The sequence below is a fragment of the Trachemys scripta genome, chromosome 5 (assembly GCF_013100865.1).
Source record: "Trachemys scripta elegans isolate TJP31775 chromosome 5, CAS_Tse_1.0, whole genome shotgun sequence".
Lineage (NCBI taxonomy): Eukaryota > Metazoa > Chordata > Testudines > Emydidae > Trachemys > Trachemys scripta.
This window is the reverse complement of record NC_048302.1, coordinates 138,928,760-138,943,781: the sequence shown is the minus strand read 5'-3', so window position 1 is coordinate 138,943,781 and position 15,022 is coordinate 138,928,760. Positions and strand designations below refer to the sequence as shown.

General features: G+C 45.4%; 1 protein-coding gene across 1 annotated transcript in view; it reads left to right on the top strand.

Annotated features, from left to right (window-relative positions):
* Positions 1-244: 244 nt before the first annotated feature.
* Positions 245-15,022, top strand: part of DCTN1 (dynactin subunit 1) — a gene marked incomplete at its 3' end in the record, with an annotated part of 104,372 nt that continues 89,594 nt past the window's right edge. The window contains exon 1 of the mRNA XM_034772558.1: positions 245-502. Coding sequence (XP_034628449.1) covers positions 470-502 — 33 coding nt within the window. The remainder of the gene's footprint in view (positions 503-15,022) is intronic.

Genomic DNA, 15,022 nt, shown 5'->3' with positions numbered 1-15,022 from the left:
GCTGGCCCTGTCTAGTGAGGAGCGTATCACACAGCGTATCCGGCACTTCCCTCCAAAGCAGGACACGGCTGTGTTCCGTGTAGATCCTTTTAGTGTTGGTCCGGAGAAGCTCGTTGATATCATTTCATGGCTTTTGTATCTCCAGTGCCTTTTCTTTTCCACTTTCAAATAGGAAACTGTTTAGCATTAGGACCCAGTGGGCTGGCAAAATCTGTGACAAGAGTCTGGAGCAGCACTAGCGCAAAGTGAGTCTCCGTCAGCTGGGCTGGATATTTGTATATCCTTGTATTCAAGAATCCTCTAACAGAAAAGGGTTTTTTCCTCTGTGTGGCCAGACAGAGCGTGGCTTGGGGTGCGGGTATGGTTGAATCAACTGGAACATAACTGCCAAATCCTTCCTGAATTACTACTAGCCATGAACTGAGACCATCATTTAAAACAAAAATCATTAAAATAGAGCAACGGCAGCATGGCCCAGAGCAAGAGACACACATACAGTCGGGTAAGTTGGGGGGCAGGGGACTGGACTTATTTACAAACTACTTGGATCTATTATGTCTACAATATATCTGAACGTTATCTGGTGCAATGAAGGTTATAGATATTTACTGTGAAATATAGATTGTTTACTATGCTGTTCCCATTTTCTGAATTGTGCATCCTGGCTATTAGCAATCTCTCACTCGTTAATACATACTGGGGTGAGGGGGAGGAAGGTGTGGATAAATAGCCTGAATTATATTGTTAGTCGTTCCATTTTGATTTAAATTAGTCTCTATTTCTTGTGAGTTATTGCTGATAATGTAATGAGGTGTCAGCTGAGCCTCCAGCGATGACAGAATCTTTCTGGTGCTTTTCAGCACAAAGATTCTGGGTTGTCGTCCCCTCCCCCCCCCCTTTGTTTTTCCCCATCTGATTGTTTTCCAACTTGCATCGTGAGGTGCTGAAATGATTTTCAGATATTTGGAAGCCCAAGGTTTTACCAAATTGCCATTAAGCTTGGACTGTGAAGTCAGCACTAGAACTTAAAATGAGCAATAGCCTTACAATGAATGAGGCCTTTCTTTGGAGTTTCTTTCTTTGCCGTTTTTGTTCTTTTTCTCGACTCTAGTGTATTCTGTCTGAGTCTCTAGGTGTTGGAGAGGCTGGGTTAGTGCATTTCCAGGCTTCTCTATTACTTGGTGCTTGCCAACTTGGCAAAGTGCTCTGTAACTCGAGGTTGATCACAAACACTATCGGGCCATGGTTCTGTCTTCCTTCATCTTTGCAAACCCTGAGAAGAAAGAGACCTTTCTTATCACCTCAGGTTATGCTGAACTCATTTCAAACCTCCTTTAGGAAAAAGCACTGAAAGAATGCAGTGTGCAACTGCACTGGCTTCCCAGTAAAGAGCATTGTTCGGGAAGTTGACAACACAGCAACGAATCATTGGTTGATTTTTGGTTTAACTTAAGAATCTCTATGGTCAAAAGGACTTGGTTGGTTTTGTTTCTTTGCTGTTACCCCTGGTTAGCTAGATGATAGAAGTAGCAGAGGCCATTGTGCATAGCAACTAAAGATGGTCACTTAGGGAATGTGTCTGAAAAGTTAAACTGCTTCAGAAATGGAGAAAGAATGTGGGTTGTGTGTGTGATATGCTGCTGTAGAACCCCTCTTTTTGACTAGGTCTCCTATGATTGTCCTCGGCTCTTGACAGCCAAGCCTTGGAGTACGTGCTGCTCACTAGCTTCCCGGAGTTTGGATTTTTCTAAGATGTTCTGTCCCTGATCCATGGGGTGGTTCGGAGGCTTTCCCACTAGTGTTCTGTTAGCTGGGTTTAATTCCATTTGCTGGCGACGGCCAGGTGGGGTTTGTTTGGGTTTAAGTTAGTCAACATTAACTACGGTTTACTCAAACTACATGTTGAGATTCCAGTGTCAAGAGAACCAGATTTGTGAGAGCCCCTCTAGAGAGAGCTGGTTGGTTGAGGTACTTTCTCTCCTTTGGCAGGGGGTTAGTGGTTTCAGCTTAGTATTTTTTCCATTTGCTGAGTTGACAAGTATTTGTGCCCTGTTTTCCCCTACCATAGTCTTCTAATCTCTTATTTGAAATTGCACGGCTTGCTTTTAGGTGTCAAACCGGAGTGAGTCCAGCACTGGAGTGGTGCTCGCACAGTAGGAGCTTTGTCACAGCAACGCCTTGCTAGTTCATCTACAAGTCTAACAGCAACAGATCCAGGCTGCTTAAGATTCTGTTAGATGAGACAGCAGCCGCCCGCATTGTGTCACTGGATGATGGGTCTGTTATTAATCCTGAGTAATCGCCTTTGATGAGGACTGAATATGGCAGCACCAGATATGATATATTCAGTAATAACTAGCCTTACCGCAAACGAAGACTAGAATTATTTCTAGGTCTCTCCTTTTTCAAGTCCTCTTTAGCTACCTCTTAAAATCCTCTTAGCCTCAGATTTAACTTGCAGTTCTGAACCTCTTCATGGGAGACTTCCAGAGAAGTGCTGCTGTGTTCAAGGTTTGCCCCAAACTTTTGATCTATACTTTGAGTGACAGTTTAAGGGTGCAATTAGTCACCTCTGCATGTAGGGAGGTAACACTGTGCGCCCACGTGATGTATGATCCTGGCTTCAAAAAGTAACACACACATTTTGAGGGGGTTATGTGCCATGGTGAAACAAGGCTCTAAAATTGTTGTGTGCAGGCGACACATATTAGTGACCCAAATATTTGTGCTTAAATCATAAGTACGTTGAAATATATTCAGTTGTTGGTATTTTTTAAAGCTGTGTGTGTGTGTGTGTGTGTGTGTGTGAGAGAGAGAGAGAGAGAGAGAGAGAGAGAGAACTGACCTGGGGAGGAGCTGAACCATTTTTCTGGGTGTGAAAAGTAATCTGTCCCATCCACAATTGCCTGAGACATCCAGCCGCCTACGCACCCAAGATTTGAGGCACAGTCGGGTGAAGGAGTTTTGCAGGAATGCTGCACCTGGGAGGCTCTGAACTAACCGGATGGTTCTGAAGCTTGGTGGGAACGGAGCAATGGGTTTCCATATCAGCATGTTTTCCAGAGCTTTGTCTCTTTTTAGAATGGCCTACTCGCTTACTCGCCTTTTTGACCACTACTGTACATTGAGCTGATGTTATGATTGAGCTGTCCACAGTGATGTCTGGATACATTTCCTGAGGGGTTCTAACTAAGTTAGAATCCATCAGTGTGCATGACTGGTTTAAATTATTCCTTCCAGTGCTCCTCACCTTGGATAGTCTGTGAATTCAATCGGTCTTTAGAATGTTCAGTTACTTGCTTTTGTTAGATCTTCCTAGAATTCCTCACAATCCTTTGTTGCCTTGACTTTGTAATTGGCAAAAGTAACTAACCACTTTGCTCTACATCCACCTTCCTGACTACCACCAGATCTATACCAGACATTCCCAGCCATGCATGGCATTATTGTTCGCCTATCCTAGAAGTTTAACTTACCAAAGGCCAGGCCTTCATTGTTCTAAGCCTATAGATCTATTACAATGGGTACTTCAGTCTGCTTGCAGCTAGTCAGTCACTGGCAGAAGGGGAATGCCCTGCCTCTGAAGTGCCTCCAGTTTGGTCTGCCCCCTCCGGCTCCCCCACTCTTCCCTGCTGCAGGGAAACTCCAGTCTTTATTCCACGTTTCTGACTGACCCCCCCGTAACGGGTCAGTCCAATTCCCAGCTGCATCCCAGGGCTGTGTTTGCCCTTTGGGATTTGTCCCCGAGTTCTGCTTCCCCCGCTGAGGTGTTTGCAGTGGCTGGTTCCCTGCAGACTTCAGGGAGCGCTCCGGTGAGAAAAGCCAGAGGCCGGAAGATAAGGGGGGAACAAGAGACGGACCCTTGGAGAGTCTCAAGGCGGTTGACCAGCTCTGGGGGCAGAACGTATTCCCCTCCCTTAGCCCAGGCCCTGGCGGGTCACCTCTGCCCTAGTCAGGAAAGGAGACACATAGTATTGGAAAAGAACTGGCTGTGGGGCAAGCGCCCCCATCTCAGTATGAGGGGTGGGGGTGTTAAACCAGAGGGGCAGCTTACCAGATGGAGAATTACACGAAGCCCCTATGGCTCGCACCAACAGACGGCAGAGCTCAGCTGCCTCCTTCCTCTCCGCCTCCCACTAGGCCATGGGTAGAGAGCACCGGCCACCTCATGGGCACGCCAGAGGGGAGCAAGGGTCAGCTCCCCCCTCCAGCTGCCATCTCTGTAACAGGGCTCCCGGCTGATAGCCCAGGCACCCCGTGGGAAGCCCACCTAGCACTCCTGCAGTAGAGAGGGGCAGAGCTTCTGGGAAGTCCATTCTTGAACCCCACCTTTCTTGAGAGACCCAGAAAGGGGCCCATGTTGGGGAGGGAAAAGAATAAGCCCAGCCTCTTTGAGAACAGGGGGATCACCGAGAGCTCAGCGACCTGAGCCCAGTTCATCCCCTCACTTTTTCCAAAGCAGGTTGATAGGGACAAACTCCCAAGGGGGGAGGAAAATCAGTGCTTGTTTCTCCTTCTAACCTCCACGGAGCGCAATGTGGTGGATCAATGCAGAAAGACCAGGCGATAGACATGCTGATTTGTGTGTGTCGCACACGCGCATGTGTGTACATACATAAAGGGAATCTTCCGCCTTTGGAGAGGGGAGCCAGCAGTCCAGATCAGAGTTAGGGGGTTATATAATAATAGTTGATCTATGTTCTATTAAAAATAACAAAAGAGAGGATGAACACTTTCCGTTTAGAATTCTGGGTACTGTGAAGCTATGCTGAGAGAGTCTGCCGTCACCTCGCCCAAACGGTAGCTGTGCATCCCTTCTGGTGTTCTCTTAGAAGTTGTAATAGACAGAGGGGGATTTCCTGGCACACCTGGAAGACTGGAGAGTATTGGGCTGCTGCTGTGGGTTTCCACACCCTAACTTCTGGGCTGTTCCCAGCAGCTGTTGCAGGTTGCTGTGCGTCACGAGCACTTCCTTTCCCCCCAGCACCTGGCTACGGGGTGAAGAAGGGGGCAGCAGCCTAGTTATAGAAGACCAAGCCCTTGGCCCATCCTTTACCTCTTTCTAGCCCCTGGCCTCCATCCATTTCATAAAGCCAGGCGCTTTCTCGGTGTGCACCTGTCCAACTCCAACCTGGAGTCACTGCCCCAGGTAAATGTGGCTACCTTCCCCGATAGCCAAGGACTCTCTGTTTCCAACATGGGCAGTTTTTATCTGCAAGTGGCCTCCTCACAGGCCAGCAAGTGCAGGCAGGTGTTGCCTAAGGCCCCCCCCCCCCCCCCTTTGGGCATAGATGTGGTTCTGGCCCTGGAAATCAGGCGCTCGGGCAAATCAGTTCCTAGCTTTCTTATGGATACAGTGGGGAGCTCTGTGGTAAGCTGGGGCTATTCTGAGTCATCAGAAAAGTGAACTTGCAGTCCTGACTCCTGCCAGGTGCTATAGAAAGAAATACCGATCGTGTGGCAAGTGGAAGCCGTCCCTGAACTACAGCAGGAGAAAATACCTCTTTGAGTGGTAGCTCAAACAAGGGCAGGTTGCTGTGGCAAGGTCAGCAGCTGCTCTCAGTTACTTCAGAGCTCTGACTCCGAACCAGCCCTGTCTGCAGGTAGACACAGATCGGTGCCAGGCTCTTATTTTGGTAGTAAATTGCTCCCTGCAGCTTTGGTTAAAGTGAGGTCCCTGGAGAGTAGCCAGAGGCAGTAATCCGTAGTACTGTGCAAGAATTGCAGGAACAGCTTTGTCACATTCCTGTTCTCAAGAACCCCCCTGACAATTCCAGGGCCTGAATGAAACCACGCATCACCTATTTCTGATCAGCTGGGAGCTTTCTCAGATGAGACCACAATTCAGGCAGCAATTCAGCTATTTTGGAATTTGGGGGGGGGCCAAATTCTGATCCAGGACCCTCTTCTGGTCCCCACTGCTCTTGTAGGGACTTTGGGTCTCCCTCGGCAAGGGAGTCTCCCCTCTCGCCAGCACGGCACATGGGCTGGTGCCACCAAGAGGCGAGTTGTCAGTGGACTCCCCTGTGCTCTGCTGTACGGGAACAGATGTCCTGGGCGTCCGGTTACAACACCGTTGGCCCAGCCACCCCTCTATCTGGAGCCCAAGTTGAGTTGCGACCCCATGCACCAGGTCACAAGATCATTCACTGAAACTTGGCGTTGTAACCACACAGCTGGAGCGATGCTTTGGGCTACTCTGGTAGCAGCTGTACTGATTTAGTACAGGATCACTGCTTAAAAGTGGGTGGGCGTGGCCCCCCTGGGCTCTGCAGCCTATGGAACTGTGAGCAAGTGCAAAAATCTTGGTGTCTGCGTCATCTTCTCCCCTCTCCCCAGTTGGTGCCACTGCTATTGTACTTGTAGCATTCGCTCCCACGGTAAATTCGAGAAATAATATCCCTAATCATCAAAGTGTGCTCCTTAAGAGCACGGGTGATCGTAGCGCAGAGAAGTTACGTCTTTTACACTGAGATCTGCTAGGTTGCCACATGGCCATCAATGCCTAAATTCACCCCAACTTTACATATTGGCCACCCAATCTTTACCCAGTGTCCTTTTTTTTTTTTTTTTTTTTTTTTTTTTTTTTTTGGGCAGAAGCACTCTCCACACCTTAGTGCCCAGGAGAAGATGGAAGACGTGTAATATACCTCATTTTGGATGTCCATATTTAAAGGATGATAGTGGGGGCATGCTGCAGTGAAAATCGCATTGTAGCAGATCTGTGAACCTTAGCACACTGGAGAATAGGAAAATGTATCTGTGCTTACCTGAAAATGTCCTTTTATTGAGCAATGAAGTCCAATGGTATGGCCCAGCCTGGAGATGAGATAGTCATTCAGAACTTAGATGGAAATTAACATTCAAAGATTTGGGTTTGTGTAGTTAGGGGTTATTTCCCATGCTCTGCAGTAGGGGAAATTGTACGTTTTCCACTTGTATTTAGCACAATCTGTAATTTAAGAAAGTGCAATTGAATTGTCCTGGCTGTGGAAGTTGTTTCAATTGGTGAAAACTTAAGGGGGTGGGTCATTCCCCTGTTGCCAGCACATCCCTCGGCCCGCGCCACTTCCCGCAGCCCCCATTGGCCTGGAGTGGCAAACCGTGGCCAGTGGGAGCCGCGATCGGCTGAACCTGCAGATGTGGCAGGTAAACAAACTGGCCCGGCCCTCCAGGGGGCTTACCCTGGCAGGCTGCATGCCAAAGGTTGCCGATCCCTGCGCTAGTCTGTAACTTCTGGGACCACACGTAGCTTCTCTTGTCTAACTGTTCTGAGTGAAAAATTATACACCTCTACCTCGATATAATGCTGTCCTCGGGAGCCAAAAAATCTTACCGCGTTATAGGTGAAACCGCGTTATATTGATCCACCAGAGAGTGCAGCCCCGCCCCCCGGAGCACTGCTTTACCGCGTTATATCCGAATTCGTGTTGTATCGGGTAGTGTTATATCGAGGTAGCGGTGTATTTCCATCGGACTGACCACAGACCTGTTCGCAGTATCCTCCAGTGTCGGTAACTTGAGAGAGGAGCTAAATGAGCCTCTGAAAATCAGTTTTTCAGATGTTTGCAGTAGGGAAGCTCCTGTAGGGTGGATTCAGTGGGAGGCTTGTGAACTTTGCTTTGCAGAAAACCTTGTTGCCGCCATTCCAGCTTAGCAGGTTTGGGGTTTGTTACAGCTATCTATTAGCATTTCAGAAGCTCTGGTGGGGTAGTAGTTTGGCTAGGCTGCTGGTTGCTTCAGTGTCGGAATTAGCCTGCGGGACGGAGCTTCTGGATTTTGGAGCATAATTCTTTGTAGCTTATCAGTTTTGGTAAACTGTGCCAGTAGTAAAGTTCCCTTTTTAAAAGGAACCTTTGGAATATACTTAGAGTAGAGCACTGCATTGGTCAGGGTGGAAATTTCCATTGTGAGAAGTCCTTGCTGTGTCCAAACTGATGACAATAGGTTTGTAAATTTAAAATAGGCTTTTTTGAGCTACAACTTGCAAACCTGACATGTTTGGGGACTCCTGGCAGCATGGGCATGTCATCAAGTTTCTAATCTACTTTCTTACTAGTTTGACAATGAAACTTTGCTGTGTGAATCGATTAAAAAAAATAAAGGCACATCTGGTACCTCATAAACTGTGAAACCCTTTCATTTAGAATCACAGAATATCAGGGTTGGAAGGGCTCTCAGGAGGTCATCTAGTCCGATCCCCTGCTCAAAGCAGGACCAATCCCCTGACAGATTTTTGCCCCAGAACCCTAAATGGCCCCCTCAAGGATTGAACTCACAACCCTGGGTTAAGCAGGCCAATGCTCAAACCACTGAGCTTATCCCTCTTTTCCCCAGGTATAATTTAATGTTTTCTCTTCCCTCATTCGGTACTGATGACACTTGCATGAATGATATGAGTGTCTTGGGTTATTAATCACTTGAGGTGCCACATACCCCTATGACACCAATTGACAGCTGTGTTAATAATTACAGCAACCAACTATTGACTTCCAATGAGAAATAAGCTCAGAAACTCACGCACTATTTTCATGCAAGTTAGTTTCATGCAAGTGTATTAATACAGAATGAAAAATGAAGCAAATTAAGGGAAAACTCTTCCTAGATGCCATTTTATTAATTAAAAACTTAATAGCAAATACCATTCAGTTCAGATGTGAGGGAAAGTACATCTTAAGTATACCTTCAGAACTGAGGCCATCGGATGCAGCTGTTTAAATAACTAAATCAAATGTTTTAGTTAAAACTAGTATTTGGAACTGATCAAAAATAGAATTCTTGCTAAATTGTACAGTATCTGGAAACACAGATAAAACAGTCCATTTAATATCTGTAGCTAATGTATCTAGGGGCCCCGACTAGGTTCAATACACCATTGTGCTGGGGACTGTACAAACAGAATAAGTCAGTCTCTCTCTTGAAGTGTAAATAGACAAGACAGACAAATGGATGGAGGGAAGGAATGTAACATTTCTGCAGAGTGAACAATATGGGGGCCTGCAAATGTCACGGTAATTCCATGATTTTAGTTTCACTTTAATGTTTTGGTTAGGGTTTGTTGGGAGTGGATTTGATAAAGGAAGGGACATTGCAGGGAAGAAGATAAGGGAGATGGGGGGAGGGTGAAGCTAGGAATGAATTTTGCCCTTTTTAATTGATCAATTACTTAAGAACATAAGAATGGCTATATTGGGTCAGACCAAAGGTCCATCTAGCCCAGTATACTGTCCACTGATGGTGACCAATGTCAGGTGTCCCAGAGGGAGTGAACCTAACAGGCAATGATCAAGTGATCTCTCTCCTGCCGTCCATCTCCACCCTCTGACAGACAGAGGCTAGGGACACCATTCCTTACGCATCCTGGCTAATAGCCATTAATGGACTTAACCACCATGAATTTATCCAGTTCTCTTTTAAACCTTGTTACAGTCCTAGCCTTCACAACCTCCTCAGGTAAGGAGTTCCACAAGTTGACTGTGTGCTGCGTGAAGAAGAACTTCCTTGTATTTGTTTTAAACCTGCTGCCCATTAATTTCATTTGGTGGCCCCTAGTTCTTATATTATGGGAACAAGTAAATAACTTTTCCTTATTCACTTTCTCAATTCCTTATTCACTATTTTCAATTACTGAAGTGCTATAATCTTTTCTTTTAATTAACTCTTAGTTAATTGTAGTGCTTACAAATCTTAATTTAGCTTTATAGTCTCACCGTGAAGTATGCGAGTATTACCCCCACTTTACTGGGGGGCAGCTGAGATGCAAAAGGCCAAATTGAACCCTCACTTACACCAAACCAACCCCAGTGATTTCGGAGACAGCAAAATGTCACCCAAAAAGCTTAACTGATTTGCAAAAGACCACGAAAAAAAGTCAGCAATCAGATTTCAAGAATAGTTGTTTTACAGTGGAATAGAAAAGTTACAAACCTCATATTAGGATTGGGAGATTTTACTGATTTTGGAAAATTCCCGGTGGATGATCAGCAAAGCCACTAGGACTTTAGGGTTTCTGAGTTTAAAAGTTGAAAGATTTGATATGAGCCTAATGCCTGAGCAGTGAATTATCTGTCCAAGAAGTCAGAAATGGAAAAGGAACGATTAGCTCAACCAGTTCACCTGTCCATCAGTTGAGATGGCCTGGATGATTTAATAGGTTTACCGCTATGCTAGTGAATGTACGACAGTTCGTATAGTCACCTTGTAGAAAAGATGGTATTCATGGAAGTGGCTTCCGAAACTACAGAGAGAAACGGTATCCATAAATCCCTTACTGTCCACTACATCTAGAGTCTGTCTCCCTCACAGATGATTTTAGAGAGATGTTTGTTTTATGGTTCGCAGGAAACTGTTTTCCATAAAGTTATACCAGTTTAAAAGTAAGCTTCAGATGCCTTACATGGATGACCAGATACGTAGCAAAGTAATGCAAAGTCTTCCTTTCCTTAGCAGTGAAGATTGTGGCAGTTGGTGAGAAAAAGACCTTTGAAAGGCATAGCAGGAATGTCCTGGCTTGTCAGTTACCTTTCTGTACACTAAACTGGAGTCAGTTAATTTTAACGTATTTTGTTCTGGTAATGTACATAAGAAAGGGCCATAGTTTTTCCCTTTATAACATTACAGAAAATAATTCTGTTCTGCAAATGTATTCTTTCTGTAGCTTGTTTGTGTGCAAGAATCATCAGGAAACCAGAACATTCTAGAGACTCTTAACTCTCTTCTCATCTGGGCATTGGGTTTCTCCAGTTGCTTAGGTGCAGTGCTAAGGCACTCGGCTACATGGTGATAAGCACTGTATAAAAAGCTAGCTAGATACAGACCTGTATGAAATCTTACAAGTTCTTCTCCAGTAAAATCTGTGGAATTCATTTCTTGCTACTGCATTATCTGGTTGGTTAGCTGCAATCTCAGCAGGAGATTGGGAAAAGGCCCTTTCTTTCTCTTGGTTGAGTGCCCCCTCTTCTACTGAAAAGGAAGGAAGTGACTGTGGCAGGAATCAATGTCTAAATGGGTTTGAAGTGAGATGCTCTGAAATTTCCAATCCGATCAATAAGGGTGTTTGCCTGCGTTGAGTGAAGCATGGAGCTTGCTGCTAATTCTTAAAGCAGCATGTTGGTCTGAAAAGGTGATTTTCAAAGGATAAAAAAATTGGGCATGTGCTTTCTCTCCATGCACCCCCTCTTTATAAGAACGGCCATAATGGGTCCATCTAGTCCAGTATCCTGTCTACCGACACTGGCCAGTGCCAGGTGCCCCAGAGGGAATGAACAGAACAGGGAATCATCAAGTGATCCATCCCGTCGCTCATTCCCAGCTTCTGGGAGGCTAGGGACACCATCCCTGTCCATCTTGGCTAATAGCCACTGATGGACCTATCCTCCATGAATTTATTTAGTTCTTTTTTGAACTCTTTTATAGTCTTGGCCTTCACAACATCCTCCGGCAAGGAGTTCCACAGGTTGACTGTGCATTGTATGAAGAAATACTTCCTTTTGTTTGTTTTAAACCTGCTGCCTATTAATTTCATTGGGTGACCCCTAGTTCTTGTGTTATGAGAAGGAGTAAATAACACTTTCTTATTTACTTTCTCCACACCAGTTATGATTTTATAGACTGCTATCATGGTCCCCCTTAGTGGTCTCTTTTCCAAGCTGCAAAGTCCCTGTCTTATTAATCTTTCCCCATATGGAAGCCGTTCCAGACCGCTAATCATTTTTGTTGCTCTTTTCTGAACCTTTTCCAATTCCAATATATCTTTTTTGAGATGGGGCAACCACATCTGCACACAGTATTCAAGATGTGGGTGTACCATGGATTTATATAGAGGCAATATGATATTTTCTGTCCTATTATCTACCCCTTTCTTAACGATTCCCAACATTGTTTGCTTTTTTTTTGACTGCCGCTGAGTGGATGTTTTTCAGAGAACTATCCGCAATGACTCCAATATCTTTCTTGAGTGGTAACATCCAATTTAGACCCCATCGTTTTATATGTATAGTTGGGATTATGTTTTCCAATGTGCATTACTTTGCATTTATCAACATTGAATTTCATCTGCCATTTGGTTGCCCGGTTTATGATGTGGAAAGCAGGGCTAGAAGGCTTTTGTGTGATTCTTTAATAAAAAAAAAAAAAAAAAAAAAAAAGACTCTACTTTTTCCCCCCATTAAAAGGTCAGGTCTCTTCTACCCGGGAAGAGTCTATGGTGGTCAGAGAACTAATAAAACATAGATAGTGACTGGTATTGGCTGTTTAATCAGATGGCTTAAAACTCTTGTTTTTGTTAATACCTGCTTTACTCCAATGCCTAATGAATGCTTTGGAGAAAGGGTATCTGTTCAAGATTAAACACTCTCACCCTTTCAACTAAGGTTTTGGGAGCTCACAATAAATATCTGAGATACTCACAAATTCCTCCAGCAAACCCAGACTTGACATTCATGATCTTGCTAACATAAAAGGAAGTAAAAACACTTGTTTTAACATCAACTATTCAGGTAATCTTTATACATAATAAAATAGTTTTAGGGAAAGAGAATTTAAAAACCTTTGCAGGTCACCTTTTAAACTACCTTGAATACCATAACTTCCTGCTCTCTTGCCTCCATGATTCTCGCCTTGTCCCGCTTGAATGCATCCAGAACAATGCAGGCGTAATATACCTTGCCCTTATTCCAGCCACATCTGGCCTTTCTTCATATTCCTTCACTGGCTTTCATCTGCTTGATTCTTTGGTGGTGTCCAACTTGGCTGTTCCCTTCACTCTTGCTAAGTTGGACAATTGTCTTGTTCATGTTTCAGAGTAGCAGCTGTGTTAGTTACTTAATTGGCCTCTCAGAGTTGGTAAGACAACTCCCACCTGTTTATGCGCTCTGTATGTGTGTGTATATATATCTCCTCAATATTTATTCCACTCTATATGCATCCGAAGAAGTGGGCTGTAGTCCACGAAAGCTTATGCTCTAATAAATTTGTTAGGAGTACTTGTGGCACCTTAGAGACTGTCTTGTTCATGTCCTCCTCATGCACTTATCTCCACATCTTCCCTCTGTCCTTGTGTTTGGAATGCCCTCCTGAGAACATGCTTTTATCCAGGAGGCCCACAAATCCTAGTCCTTCCTTCAGAGGCACGCTTACTAATGAAACCGCGAAGCAAAAATCTCTTCAGCCCTTCTCCCAACATATCGCTGGAGCTGATGTGACAAGTACTCTAGAATTCCGTTCATTCATCTTGATTTTAGCTTCCGTTCTCTACCCTTTCCGGCAGGGATCGTCCTCCTGTCTGTATAGCTAACAGAAATGGTTTGTAACAGGCTGACCTACACAATTGATGTCCGCGCTCCTATTGAGGGTTGGGGCACCCTTTGTTTATGGATTTCTGTGTATCAGGGAGGGGAGTTCCAACTGAAAGCTCATTTGTAAAATGAAAGCTCAACTTGTAAGAGAATTTATGTCTCTCATGAGGTGGTCACATGAGCTGTGAGGTCCCCAATCTGGAGAAATTAAGGTCATTTCAGGTCATCAATTCTATTTAACAGATTTTAGCCAAGAAAACTCTTGAAGGCTCTGGCCCTGACAGCCTGGCTCGGGGTGGGCAAACTTTTTGGCCTTAGGGCCACATCAGGAAATAGAAATTGTATGGTGGGCCATGAATGCTCACAGAATTGGGGTGGGGGTGAGGACTTTGGTTGGGGGGTGCAGGCTCTGGGGTGGGGCTGGGGATGAGGAATTTGGGGTGCAGGAGGGTGCTCCGGGCTGGGATCGAGGGATTTGGAGAGTGGGAAGGGGATCAGGTCTGGGGCAGGGGGTTGGGGCGTGGGTTGAGGCTCAGGAATGCAGACTCCCAGTAGCGCTTACCTCAAGCGGCTCCCGGAAGCAGTGGCATGTCCCTTCTCCGGTTCCTACGCATGGCGTGGCCCCCGACCCTTGAAGCGGGGTCACGCGGCTGCTTCCAGGAGCCTCGTGGTGCGCCCCCCGACCTGGCTGGAGCCCCGGAGCGGGGCAAGCCCCAGACCCCACTCCCCAGCGGGAGCTCGTGGGCTGGCTTAAAATGGCTGTAGTTTGCCCACCCCTGGCCTGGCCCATTGGCCCGATGAATGACTATGAATTGGGTTTAGGAATCTGTCTGTTTCATCAGATCAGGGCCGTGGTATAATGTTTACAAATCAAGCATGGTGGTTAATACTGTCTGTACAGCTTCATGATCTGGAAGAAAACTCCGGTCGCTAGGCCAAGCTGGAGCTAACCTGGGGTTTGCTGTTTCTGTAACCGAATGTCACAACTCTAGAATAACGAATGGAAGTATAAATATCGTGTCGTTTGCATAAGGAGCCCCCGAAACTCAGGCTAGCCATTGGCTGAGCTGCAAGTCTATTTCTTTACACTAGAAGATGGATGCAACTTCCTGTGGACTTGGCTGTTAAATAGTATTTGCTTCTTCAGTCAAATAGAATAATACCTTGCAGGTTACCAGAGCTACTGGAATACGGATGAGGCTGAGGCATTTTCTGTTTGAGCCGTTCCCTTTCTTCCCACGTCAGTTTCTTTCTTGTTTACGAACGTTTTTCTTCAGAACCCTGTATGCTAAGGATGCCTTGAAGTGGTGTGTAAGCATTTATATTATGGAGTCTTTCTGATAGCAGTTAACTGCGTAAAGCTTTAGACTCCTTTTTGTCCTGGACACAGTATGAGTGCCTGGAGAGGCCACTGAAATGTGACAGCAACATTATTGTCTAGGCAGGTGGTATTAATAGAGATGGAACTCTGCTTTTCAGTGAGTGACATCTCGCCCAACAGTAGAACGGAGGGGGCCCACAGCCCCTGGAAAAGTAAATTGAAAATGGAGGCATGTGCTTCACAATTACATTAACACGTGTGTATTTCTAGTATGATTCTGAGTGTGTAAAACACTTCATTTATGGAATTGCTTACACCCATGGCCTTATTCTCTGCAGCAGAAGTGAATCTTGGAATGCATTTTGTTGTACCTAGGCAGATAGATATAGGTTTGAGATGATGACAA